Source organism: Mobula hypostoma, chromosome 12 (assembly GCF_963921235.1).
Source record: "Mobula hypostoma chromosome 12, sMobHyp1.1, whole genome shotgun sequence".
In the NCBI taxonomy this organism is placed as follows: domain Eukaryota; kingdom Metazoa; phylum Chordata; class Chondrichthyes; order Myliobatiformes; family Myliobatidae; genus Mobula; species Mobula hypostoma.
Window position 1 is genome coordinate 4,492,139 of NC_086108.1, and position 12,769 is coordinate 4,504,907.

The 12,769-nt window shown below is 49.0% G+C and overlaps 1 protein-coding gene across 1 annotated transcript in view; it reads left to right on the forward strand.

Moving 5' to 3' along the window:
- LOC134354575 (zinc finger protein neuro-d4-like) overlaps positions 1–12,769 on the forward strand; it is a 170,263-nt gene that overhangs the window by 98,962 nt on the left and 58,532 nt on the right. Inside the window, exons 6-7 of the mRNA XM_063063510.1 lie at positions 2,478–2,556; positions 9,015–9,146. Of these exons, the coding sequence (XP_062919580.1) occupies positions 2,478–2,556; positions 9,015–9,146 (211 nt within the window). The remainder of the gene's footprint in view (positions 1–2,477; positions 2,557–9,014; positions 9,147–12,769) is intronic.

Below are 12,769 nucleotides of genomic sequence, written 5' to 3' on the forward strand. Positions count from 1 at the left end.
CAGGAAGATAACATTCTAGTGATAACACTTGCTTACTTACTGCCTGTTACACCGCTGGCGTTTAGGAGAACAATGAAGGTCCTCCATCTCTGGTGGTGTTCAGGGCTTCCTTCATCGTGTCAGTAGCTTCCTCTCGGTTTTCACTACTGTCAGTCATGTAAGACCCGGGTGGAGACTCAGGAATGCTGTCACACTCAGATGTAGAAGGATTCTTCATTGCTGTTTCCATAACAATTTTGTTTGACTAGTCAGAGTTGTTAGCCCTGAGCTGAACCCGTGAACCTGGAGGACGAGTGGACCACTCCTAGTCTGACCTCTACCCTTTGACCCGAGCAAGAGCCAAAGCATAAAGTCCTGACCCCAGACAACATGGCTTGCCAGGTCATTGAGTCACGCAAGCCTCCAAACCCGACGACGAGGCTGTGGTCGTCTTGGAGGTCCTGTGGTAAGAATTAACCTGTAAAATAGCCAGACTAAAGTGGCATGACTCCTGCTACAGGAAAATAAACAAGCTAAGAAGCTTCTAGAAAAAAAATGCAGAAGCAGTCATGTGGCAATTACTGGAAAATTCACTGAACAATTACAATTACAAAAATATATAGATGATTATATAAAAATAAAAGCCAGCATGAGAAAGCTAAACTACAAGAAAAATAATTTTTTTACACCTTCATACATCACCTCTTATCCCCAACGAGATTCAACATACATTTATTATGAAAGTGTGTAAGGAGTATACAGCCCTGAGATTCATCTTCCCCACAGGGAGGGAGAGAACATCGACTCAGACCATGAGAGGCCTGTGCTGGGCATTTTCATGCCTTACAAGGCGCAGATTGGAAGTGTGTGGGGCACCACTCCTCGCACAGACACGAGAGCAATGTGTGAATAAGTGCCTTGCTCAAGGGCACAAACACGCTGCCACAGTTGAGGCTCGAACTAGCGACCTTCAGATCACTAGACGAACACCTTAACCACTTGGCCACGTGCCCCACAGACTGCCACCAAACAAAGAAACACCATGGAACCAACCTTTCATGGATAATTATCATACACTCAATGTTGGAAGGACAAACCAAGGTAGAACATACAAGGTTAATGGTAAGGCACTGAGGAGTGCAGTGGAACAGAGGGATCTGGGAATACAGATACAAAATTCCCTAAAAGTGGCGTCACAGGTAGATAGGGTCATAAAGAGAGCTTTTGGTACATTGGCCTTTATTAATCAAAGTATTGAGTATAAGAGCTGGAATGTTATGATGAGGTTGTATAAGGCATTGGTGAGGCCGAATCTGGAGTATTGTGTTCAGTTTTGGTCACCAAATTACAGGAAGGATATAAATAAGGTTGAAAGAGTGCAGAGAAGGTTTACAAGGATATTGCCGGGACTTGAGAAGCTCAGTTACAGAGAAAGGTTGAATAGGTTAGGACTTTATTCCCTGGAGCGTAGAAGAATGAGGGGAGATTTGATAGAGGTATATAAAATTATGATGGGTATAGATAGAGTGAATGCAAGCAGGCTTTTTCCACTGAGGCAAGGGGAGAAAAAAACCGGAGAACATGGGTTAAGAGTGAGGGGGGAAAAGTTTAAAGGGAACATTAGGAGGGGCTTCTTCACACAGAGAGTGGTGGGAGTATGGAATGAGCTGCCAGACGAGGTGGTAAATGCGGGTTCTTTTTTAACATTTAAGAATAAACTGGACAGATACATGGATGGGAGGTGTATGGAGGGATATGGTCCGTGTGCAGGTCAGTGGGACTAGGCAGAAAATGGTTCAGCACAGCCAAGGGCCAAAAGGCCTGTTTCTGTGCTGTAGTTTCTATGGTTCAAAAAAAGAACAAACAACATAAAAACTAGGACCATTACTCAAAAAATAACACACACAAAGTCCTGGAACTCAGCAGGTCAGGCAGCATCAATGGTGAGGAATAAACAGTCGGCATTTTGGGCCGAGGCTCTTCGTCGGGACTGGAGAGGAAGGGGGCAGACACCAGAATAAGAAGGTGGAGGGAGGGGGAGGGATACAAGCTGTCGGGTGATAGGTGAGACCAGGTGAGGGGGAAGTAGGTGGGTGGGGGAGTGGGGATGAAGTAAGAAGGTGGGAGGTGATAAGTGGAAGAGGTAAAGGGCTGCAGAAGAAGTATTCTGAGAGGAGAGTGGACCTTGGAAGATGAGGAGAGGGGAACCAGAGGGAGGTGAAGGGGAGGATATTAGCCAGAATCATGTTAAAACAATAAAACTTTTCTGAGGGCCTGACTGGCCTACTGCTGTTCCTAATTTAACAGTTTGGTCTTTTTGACGATTGCCTTATTGTCCTCGAGCCACTGGAAACAGTTCTGCCTGATTCGCTCTCTCCCAGCCCCCTTCAGTGACAGTGGGTTCTGTGATTTGGTTCAGCATGGCCCCCTCTTCCCCCCACCTGCCCCCACTCCAGGGGAGTCTGTGCCCACCGTAACTCCTCCATTCTTCCTTCCAGACCTGTGGAATCGGAGGCATGAGGAAAAGGCAAGAACCGACTTCGCTGGAGGACCGGGACAAGCCATACGTTTGCGACAGTAAGTAGGTTTCTTCATTGGAGGGCAGGGGAAGCCACGCAGGCAATAGATGTGATCACAGGGTGAGTGCCCTTACTTAGGAGGTTGGGCTTGGCACCGAATGCTCGGCAAGGTAGCGTAGCTGCCAGCACAGCGCTTTACTGACCCAGCAACCTGGGTCCAACTCCTGTCTCGACAAGGAGTTTGTATGTCCTCCATGTGACTGCGTTGGTTTGCCCCGCGTGCTCCGGTTTCCTCCCACGTGTACCGCTTCGTAGGTTAGTTGGTCACATTGGTGCAATTGTGTGGTGCAGACTCACTGAGCTGGAAGGGACAATTACTGTGATGTATCTCTAAATGAAGTCCGTATGGCCATAAGATATAGGAGCAGAATCTTACCATTTGCCCATCGAGTCTGCTCCGCCATTTCATCATGACTGATCCATTTCCCTCTCTGCCCCAGTCTCATGCCTTCCCCCTGTATCCCTTCATGCCCTGACTAATCAAGAATCTATCAACCTCGGCCTTAAGTACATACAGAGACTTGGTCTCCACAGCCGCCTGTGGCAACGAATTCCACAGATTCACCACCCTCCTCATCTCCATTCTAAATGGATGTTGCTCCATTCTGAGGCTGTGTCCTCTGATCCTAGACTCCGTCGCCGTAAGAAACATCCTCTCCTCATCCATTCCATCAAGGCCTTCCACCATTCAAGAGGTTTCAATGAGATCACCCCTCATTCTTCTGAATTCCAATGAGTACAGGCCCAGAGTCCACAAACTCTCCTCAAATCTTAAGCCTTTCAATCCTGGAATCATTTTCGTGAAGCTCCTTTGAACCCTCAACAATGTCAGCACAATGTACTGTCGAAGGTGTTCTGGTTGGTTGCATCACAGTCTGATCATCTGAAAGAGCAAGAACGTTGAATACACAATAGTACAGGTCTTTCAACCCACTATGTTGTGTTGACCGTATAGCCTACTCCAAGATCAAACTAACCCTTCCCTCCACACAGCCCTCCATTTTTCTGTCATCCATGTGCCTGTCTAAGAGTCTCTTAAAAGTCCCTGCAGACAATAGTGGACTTAACCCAATACGTCACAGGCACATCCCTCCCCACCATCAGTACTTTTTTATTTATTCATTTGTGGGATGTGGGCATCGCCAGCTGAGCCAGCATTTATTGCCCATCCCTCATTGCCCTTGAGAAGGTGGTGATGAGCTGCCTTCTTGAACTGCTGCAGTCCCTGAGGTGTAGATACACCCACTGTGCTGTTAGAGAGGGAATTCCATGATTTTGACCCAGTGACAATGAAGGAACGGCGATATATTTCCATGTCAGGATAGTGAGTGACTTGGAGGGAGATTTCTAAGTGGTGGTGTTCCCAGGTATATGCTGTTCTTGTCCTTCTAGATGGTAGTGGTCGTGGGTCTGGAAGGTGCTGCCTTAGGAACTTTAGTGTGTTATTGCAGTGCATCTTGTAGATAGTACACACTGCTGCATCTGTTCATTGATGGTGGAGGGATTGGATGCTTGTGGAAGGGGTACCAATTGAGTGGGCTGCCTTGTACTGGATGGTGTCAAGCTGCTTGAGTGTTGATGGAGCTGCACTCATCCAGGTGAGTGGCAGGTATTCCATTACACTCCTGACCTGAGCCTTGTAGATGGTGGACAGGCTTTGGGGAGTCTGGAGGTGGTTACATGCTGCAGGATTCCTAGCCTTTGACCTGCTCTGGTAGACACGGTGTTTATATGGCTGGACCAGTTCAGTTTCCTGTCAATGGTGACCCCCCCAGGATGTTGATAGTAGGGGGTTCAGTGATGGTGATGCCACTGAATGTTAGGGGGACGATGGTTAGAACCTCTCTTGTTGGAGATGGTCATCGCCTGGAACTTGCTGGCTTGAATGTTACTTGCCAGTTGTCAGCCCAAGCCTGGATATTGTCCCTGGTCCTGCTGCATTTGGGGATGAACTGCTTCACTATCTGAGGAGTCACGAATGGTGCAGAACATCGTGCAGTCATCTGCGAACATCCCCACTTCTGACCTTATGATGGAAGGAAGGTCATTGATGAAGCAGCTGAAGATGGTTGGTCCTTGGACACTTCCCTGAGGAACTCCTGCAGTGATGTCCTGAGGATGAGATGATTGACCTCCAACCACCACAACCATCTTCCTTTGTGTCAGGTATGATTCTAACCAGCGCAGGGTTTTCCCCTAATTCCTATTAACTCCACTTTAGCTAGGGCACCTTGATGCCATACTCAGTCAAGTGCTGCCTTGGTGTTGAGGGCTATCACTCTCACCTCTGGCATTTATCTCTTTGGTCCATGTTTGGACCAAGGAGGTGATGAGGTCTGGAGCTGAGTGGCCTTGACGGAACACAAACTGGGCGTCTGTGAGCAGGTTACTGCCGAGTAGGTGCTGCGTGATAGCACTGTTGATGACCCCTCCATTACTTTGCTGATGATTGCGAGGAAGCTGAGAGGGTAGTAATTGGCTGCGTTGGCCTTGGCCTGTTTGTTGTGTACAGGACAGTAAAGCTGATCAACACTTCCACCTACCAACCCATCCTTCCACACCCCCAACCACCGCTTCTTTATCATTTCCCGCCAGAGGCATCTCACGTACAGACACTCCTGTGCCTAGTGCCACTTTATATTTATTGTGTTTTTTTATTATTATTGTGTTCTTTATCCTATTGTGTTTTTCTTTGCCGCATCAGATCCAGAGTAACCACTATTTCATTCTCCTTTACCCTTGTGTACTGGAAATAACATTAAACGGTCTTGAATTTGAAGAAAAACATGCAGTGAAATAGATTGTTTGTAACTTTTAAACTTTCCTCTCTCGGTTTTTTTTTGCACAATGGGTGCTTGACGGTCTTTTATTAATGGGTTCTTTTGGGTTTCTTGGTATTGTGGCTGCCTGTCAGGAGACAAATCTTAATGTTTTATATAGTATACATAAATAAATAAAGGTATCCGTTAGCCTTGCGAGACCATGGATCTGCGCCTGGAAAGTCTTCACTCTCCAGGGCGCAGGCCTGGGCAAGGTTGTATGGAAGACCAGCAGTTGCCCATGCTGCAAGTCTCCCCTCTCCACGACACTGATGTTGTCCAAGGGAAGGGCATTAGGACCCATACAGCTTGGCACCGGTGTTGTAGCAGAGCAATGTGTGATCAAGTGCCTTGCTCAAGGACACAACACGCTGTCTCGGCTGGGGCTCGAACTCACGACCTTCAGGTCTGCTAGTCCAATGTCTTAACCACTTGGCCACGTGCTCACATACATACTTTGATAATAAATGAACTTTGAACTTTGAAATGCCCTCTAGTAGTAGGCATTTTGACCCCAGGAAACAGATGCTGACTGTCTGTCTAGGCATGTCATAATTTTATAAACCTCAATCAAATCTTCCCTCAGCTTTCCCAAGGTTAAAGTCAGGTTTAAAATCATGGGATGAATGGTCTCCTTCTATAACATTCTTGAAAACGCAGAAGATATGCAATTAAAACAAAGAACTGAAATTATATTGATGTTGTGGTGTTTGCCGAGCTTGGCAATGATCTTGCAGACATTTCATCACCACTCGAGGTGACATCCTCAGTGAGCAGTTGTTGGTGTTTCCCTCTGGCAGTGCTCGTGGTTATATAGGACCCCCTCGGCCTACATCAAGAATATCACAGACCATGAACTCAACAACACCACAGAACACCACAACTTCAAACACCTCAACCCGAGCTTCCAATATTCACCACTAATATTCACCACTTCTATCGGCACTTGCCTGGATGAGCGCAGCTTCGAAGTAAACGTATTGTCAAAGTATGTATATGTAACCATATTACAACCCCGAGATTCATTTCCTTGCAGGCATTCATGGGAAGACAAAGAAATAAAATGTAATTTATGAAAAAACTATACATATGGAAAGGCTGGCAAACAACCAATGTGCAAAAGAAGATAAATTGTGTAAATGAAAAATAATAAATAATTTAATGTTGGGATCATGAGTTGTCGAATCCTTGAAAGTGAGTCTGTAGGTTGTGGAATCAGGTCAGAGTTGTGGTGAGTGAAGTTCAGGAGCCTGATGGTTGTGGGGTAATAACTGTTCCTGAACCTGGTGGTGTGGGACCTGAGGCTCATTGTGCTGAGTGAAGTTATCCACACTGGTTCAGGAGCCTGATGGTTGTGGGGTAATAACTGTTCCTGAACCTGGTGGTGTGGGATCTGAGGCTCATTGTGGTGAGTGAAGTTATCCACACTGGTTCAGGAGCCTGATGGTTGTGGGGTAATAACTGTTCCTGAACCTGGTGGTGTGGGACCTGAGGCTCATTGTGGTGAGTGAAGTTATCCACACTGGTTCAGGGGCCTGATGGTTGTGGGGTAATAACTGTCCCTGAACCTGGTGGTGTGGGACCTGAGGCTCATTGTGGTGAGTGAAGTTATCCACACTGGTTCAGGAGCCTGATGGTTGTGGGGTAATAACTGTCCCTGAACCTGGTGGTGTGGGACCTGAGGCTCATTGTGGTGAGTGAAGTTATCCATACTGGTTCAGGAGCCTGATGGTTGTGGGGTAATAACTGTTCCTGAACCTGGTGGTGTGGGACCTGAGGCTCATTGTGGTGAGTGAAGTTATCCACACTGGTTCAGGAGCCTGATGGTTGTGGGGTAATAACTGTCCCTGAACCTGGTGGTGTGGGACCTGAGGCTCATCGTGGTGAGTGAAGTTATCCACACTGGTTCAGGAGCCTGATGGTTGTGGGGTAATAACTGTTCCTGAACCTGGTGGTGTGGGACCTGAGGCTCATTGTGGTGAGTGAAGTTATCCACACTGGTTCAGGAGCCTGATGGTTGAGGGGTAATAACTGTTCCTGAACCTGGTGGTGTGGGACCTGAGTCTTCTGTAGCTCCTGCCCAATGGTAGAAGTGAGCAGAGAGCATGGTCTGGATGGTGGGTGTCCTTGATGATGGATGCACTTTCTCGTGGCAGTACTCAGAAGATTAGGGGTTCCCAATTTGGGGTCCATGACCCTTTGCCTAATGTATTGGTCCATGGCATAAAAAAGATTGGGAACAATGTAGATGGACTCAATGATGGGGGCAGCTTTGCCTCTGTAGGCTTTTCCATTCCTGTACATTGGTGTTTCCATACCAGGTTGTGATCCAGCCAGTCAATATACTCTCCACTACACATCGATAGAAGTTTGTCAAAGTTTTAGATGACATGTCGAATCTGTCTAAACTTCTGAGAAAGTAGAGGCATTATCTGTAGTTGCACTTACACGCTGGTCCCAGGACAGATCCTCTGATATGCCTCATGAAAAAAATTAATGTTACTGATCCTCTCCACCTTTGATCTCCTAATCAGGATTGGGAATGGCCTCTGGCTTCTTCCTCCTGTAGCCGATAGTCGGCTCTGATTTTGCTGACATTGAGTGAGAGGTTGTTGAGAATGAGAGCAAGGCCTAGCTAGTGGTGGTTCTTGCTTAAAGACACTCAATTAGCTTTGCAAAATACTGTAGACTGAATGGTCTGTCCCTGTTCAGTTCTCTAACTTATGGTGATATCTCCCCCTTCCCCCTTCTCTCCTTTACCATTCCCCATTCTGGTTTCCCTCTCACTCCTCATCTCCTCATCTCCCTCTGGGTTCCCTCCTCCTTCCCTTTCTTTCACGGTCCACCCTCTTCTCCTATCAGATTCTTTCTTCAGCCCTTTACCTTTTCTGCCTATTGGCTCCCTGCTTCTCATTTTGTCTCCCCCCTCCCCCCTTCACCCACCCATCTCCCCCTAACCTGGCCTCTCCCTATTGCCTACATAAACACAAGAGATTCTGCATTCGCTGGAAGTCCAGGGTAAGGCACACAAAATGCTGAAGGAACTCAGTCCTGAAAGGGTCTCAGCCCGGCACATTGACCGTTTACTCCTCTCTGTAGGTGCTGCCTGACCTGCTGAGTTCCTCCAGCATATTGTGTGTGTAGTTACTTCACCTCTCAGTACTCCTTCCCCTCCTCCACCTTCTTATTCTGGCTTTCTCTCCCTTCCGTTCCGGTCCTAATGAAGAGTCTTGGCCCAATAGGTCGGCTCTTGATTCTCTCCCATTAATGTGCAATTCATTGCCACAGATAGCTGTGGAGACCAAGTCATTGGGTATATTTGAGGCAGAGGTTGATAGATTCTTCATTAGTCAGGGCATGAAGGGATACGGGGAGACGGCAGGAGATTGGGGCTGAGAGGGAAAATGGATGAGCCATGATGAAATGCAGAACAGACTGGATGGGCCAAATGGCCTCATTCTGCTCTGATATCTCATGGTCTTACGCTGCCTGACCTGCTGAGCTTCTGTATGTGTGTGTGGGTGTGTTGCTCTGGATTTCCAGCACCTGCAGAATCTCTTGTGGCCCTGTGCTATTCGTTGTGAGATGCCCGTGCCAGCGCTCTGTTGACTAACAGCCACGTTTGTCTCTCATGCAGTCTGCGGGAAGCGGTACAAGAACCGTCCAGGGCTGAGCTACCACTACACCCACACCCACCTGGCTGAGGAGGAGGGCGAGGACGAGCTGGAGCGACACACTCTTCCCTTCCACCGCAAGAACAACCACAAACGTAAGCCTGGGACCTCGCCCCACCTGACTGCTCTGGGTATAGTTGGTGCTCTGCGCTCCGAATGAGGGACCACCCCGCCCCTCTGCATGCTGGGGTGGGGTCGATTGCTCTTCGCCCCCCATGGGGATGGAGACTCAATCAGACCCCACCCACGGGGACTTTGAACAATCTACCCTGGTTGGACAGATTCCTGGAGGTTTTGTCACATGACACCCCTGTGGCCACGCCCTAAACCAACCCTCATTGGTTGCCTGACACATCAATCACTACATTTCAGAAAGCTGATTGGCTGGTTTCGATGCCCACTAATAAAAAACATTGATTAAGTTGAATAAAAGTCCTGATGAAGTGTCTCAGCCTGAGACTTGTTTCTTTCCCATCACAGACGCTGCCTGCCTTACTGAGTTCCTCCAGCATTTTGTGTGTTGCTTAGTGTAAGAACCAGAGTTTTAAAAGCATTTCCTTAATGCACTGGTGGTTTTAGCTCCCAGCGTTTCTGCCCATGGCTGTTTCTTGGAGATTAATTGTCCCGGGGGGATTCTTGGAGAGATGGTACCACCCACCTGGACTGATTCCGGAGACCACCCATCCTAGGGGTAGCCGACACAACGGTGGAGGGGATGCCAGTTGGGTGGGAGCTGTGGCGGGTGGTCACCTTATTGCAGTTGGGAAGGAGGAACCCTTATCCCCCATCCTAGCCCCATTCCGGACAACTGGGATGTAAGGTAACAGCGCGAAGATCCGACTTGACACCAGAACCATAGCCAATCCCTGGGACGCAAGACGGAGGAACACCACTCTCTCAGCGCTTCAGAAATCCCTTTGCATTCGACGGGAGAGCGGGCGTAATGATAACACAGCCCCCAGAAGACGTCAATGTCCTGGCACTGACCTCAGTGCTGCAGGACGAGGCTTGGACCTGAAACCTGTGTCGCTGTGGGTCAAAGTTACCTCCAGTGCCCCTGCCTGCTGCCGGGGTCCTGCTTTCCAGAGCCAGCATCTGTTTCTGCATGTGTGTCACCATCATATAAAACAGATATTGCTTCGATTGTGTTTCTGGAATGTCTATCTTCACACACTTACCCTCCGCACAACCGGAGAGCTGCCGTGAATCACTTCTGGAATAATGCATTGCCGGGGGAAAGGTGAATGGTGTGACTTATACTGGAATGATTGCCTGGTCTCGTGGTGTTTCTGCAGTGCCTGCATTTGCAGCCTGCTTGCTGCTCAAAGCCACCAGTTGGTATTTACCACAGGGTAAGCTGCAAGAGGAGAGTTTCTTCAGTTCCCCACCACCCCGTGGTCCTGGGTGCCAGAGTACACGCAGACGCTTTGTGTGAGAAATCATAGTTCATGTCGTGCCAGTACCCTGTGTGTTGTATGATGGGTGTGAAAAACTAATGCAGTTATTCCCTCCAGTGTCAATACAGGAGGGTCCTGCGTGAGTAGTTACGTCTTGCAGAGTTCAAATCACTTCTGGACTTGTTGGTTAAGTCAACTCCTTTCCCTGTCATTCCATAACCACCTCCTTCGAATAAATCAAAATCACCTGAAAAGGAGAAATTCCTTTCTTCCTTCTGGGTGGAATATTGGGGACCGGTAATAACTTCAAAAGTTCTAAGAGCTAATGGAGATGTCTATTTAATCTCTTTCCCTCACACACTCCCCCTCTCTCTCTCCCCTCTCCCTCTCCCTCTCCCCCTCTTCCCCCCTCTACCCCTCTCTCCCCCTCTACCTCTCTCTCTTTTTCTCCCACTCACACTGTCTCTACCCCTCTCTCTTCCTCATCCACTCTCTCTCATTCCCTTTCTATCTCTCTTCCACGCCCCCTCTCCCTCTCTCCCACTCTCTCACTCTCTCTCCAATTTCTGTCTCAATCTCTCCCTCGCTATCGCTCTCTCCTCTTTCTTCCTCTCTCCCCCCTCCCCACTACCCCTCTCCTCCACTACCCCTTTCCCCTTTCTTCCCCTCCCTCTCCCCTCCCTCTCCTCTCTCCCCCTTCCTCTTCATCCTCCTCTCCCCCTCTCCCCCTCCCCTCTCCCCCTCTCTCCCCTCTCCCCCTCTCTCCCCTCTCCCCCTCTCTCCCCTCTCCCCCTCTCTCCCCCTTCCCCTCTCTCCCCTTCCCCTCTCTCCCCTCCCCCCCTCTCTCCCCCTTCCCCTCTCTCCCCTTCCCCTCTCTCCCCTTCCCCTCTCTCCCCCTTCCCCTCTCCCCCCTCTTCCCCTCTCCCCCCTCTTCCCTCCTCCCTCTCCCTCTAGTTAAAAAAATTCTTTGTCATCTCTGTTCTAAAGGGACGTCCCTCCATTCTGAGGCTGTGCCCTCTGGTCTTAGACTCCCCCTCGTAGAAACATCCTCTGCAAATCCGCTTCCAACGTTTAATATGTTTCACTGAGAAATACCGCTCCCCCATCCCACCATTCTTCTCAATTCCATTACGGGCCCGGAGCCATCAAACACTCCTCGTATGAAAAGCTTTCCAGTCCTGATCCTGAAGAAGGGTCTCGGCCCAGAATGTCATCTGTTTATTCCTCTCCGTAGATGCTGCCTGACCTGCCGAGCTCCTCCAGCATGTTGTGTGTGTTGCTTTGCTGATATTTCAGTGGAAGTGCTCCTGAACTCTCTCCTGTCCCGCCACACTGCTGCCATTCCCCGCTGCAGTGCTTCGCTACAGACAGGAAGCCGGCCGATGGGTATGGGTGCTGTTTACGTAGGAGTGGAGTAAATGTGGTGACAGGATTAGGCATCTTTTCACTGAGTCACCTTAGCTGCGGTATGCGCTGGGTGGCTTAGTGTGGGAGCGACGCACCAGGCTGCCCAGGTGAAAAGTCTGCGCACTCAGAAGCCCGCACAGGAGTAAAGAATATTGACTCACCCCGTGATCAGAGGGCTGCAAGCACACTGGCCACAATCTTCCAATCGATCTGATGCTGTTTGGGTGTCTTCTATTCCATCCCTGGAAGACAAATCTCTCCCTTCCCCTCCTGTCCTGGGTTCTGGTCAGAGGGCATACTGTTCCACTCCCAGTCCAGATGCAGAGCTTTGACCTGAATGACAACAGCTCCCTCTACCCCTGCCACCCCACTGAGGCTGCTCTGAGTCGCCCTGGCAGATTGTTTGTTTGCTCCGGACTCTGGTGTCTGCAGTCTCTTCTCTGCTATACGTTCTGTTTGGGAAGGAGAAATATCACCCCCATTTCATAGAACAGAACAGTACAGCACAGAAACAGGCCAATTGGCCCACAGTGTTGTGCTGAACCAGTTAAGAAGCAGATCAAAAACACCCAAACACTATTCCCTCCTACCTACACCATGTCCACATCCCTCCACCTTCCTCACATCCACGTGCCTCTCCAAACGTCTCTTAAGAGCCTCTAATATATTTGCCTCTACCACCAGACCAGGCAGCACATTCCAGGCATCCACCACTCTCTGAGTAAAAAACTTACCCCTCACATCCCCTTTGTACCTACCCCCTCTCACCCTCAATGCATGCCCTCTGGTATTAGACATTTCAACCCTGGGAAACAGATACTCTCTGTCCACTTGATCTTTGCCTGTCATAATCTTGTAAACCTCTATCAGATCTCTTGTCAGCTTCCGACACTCCAGAGAAAACAACCCAAGTT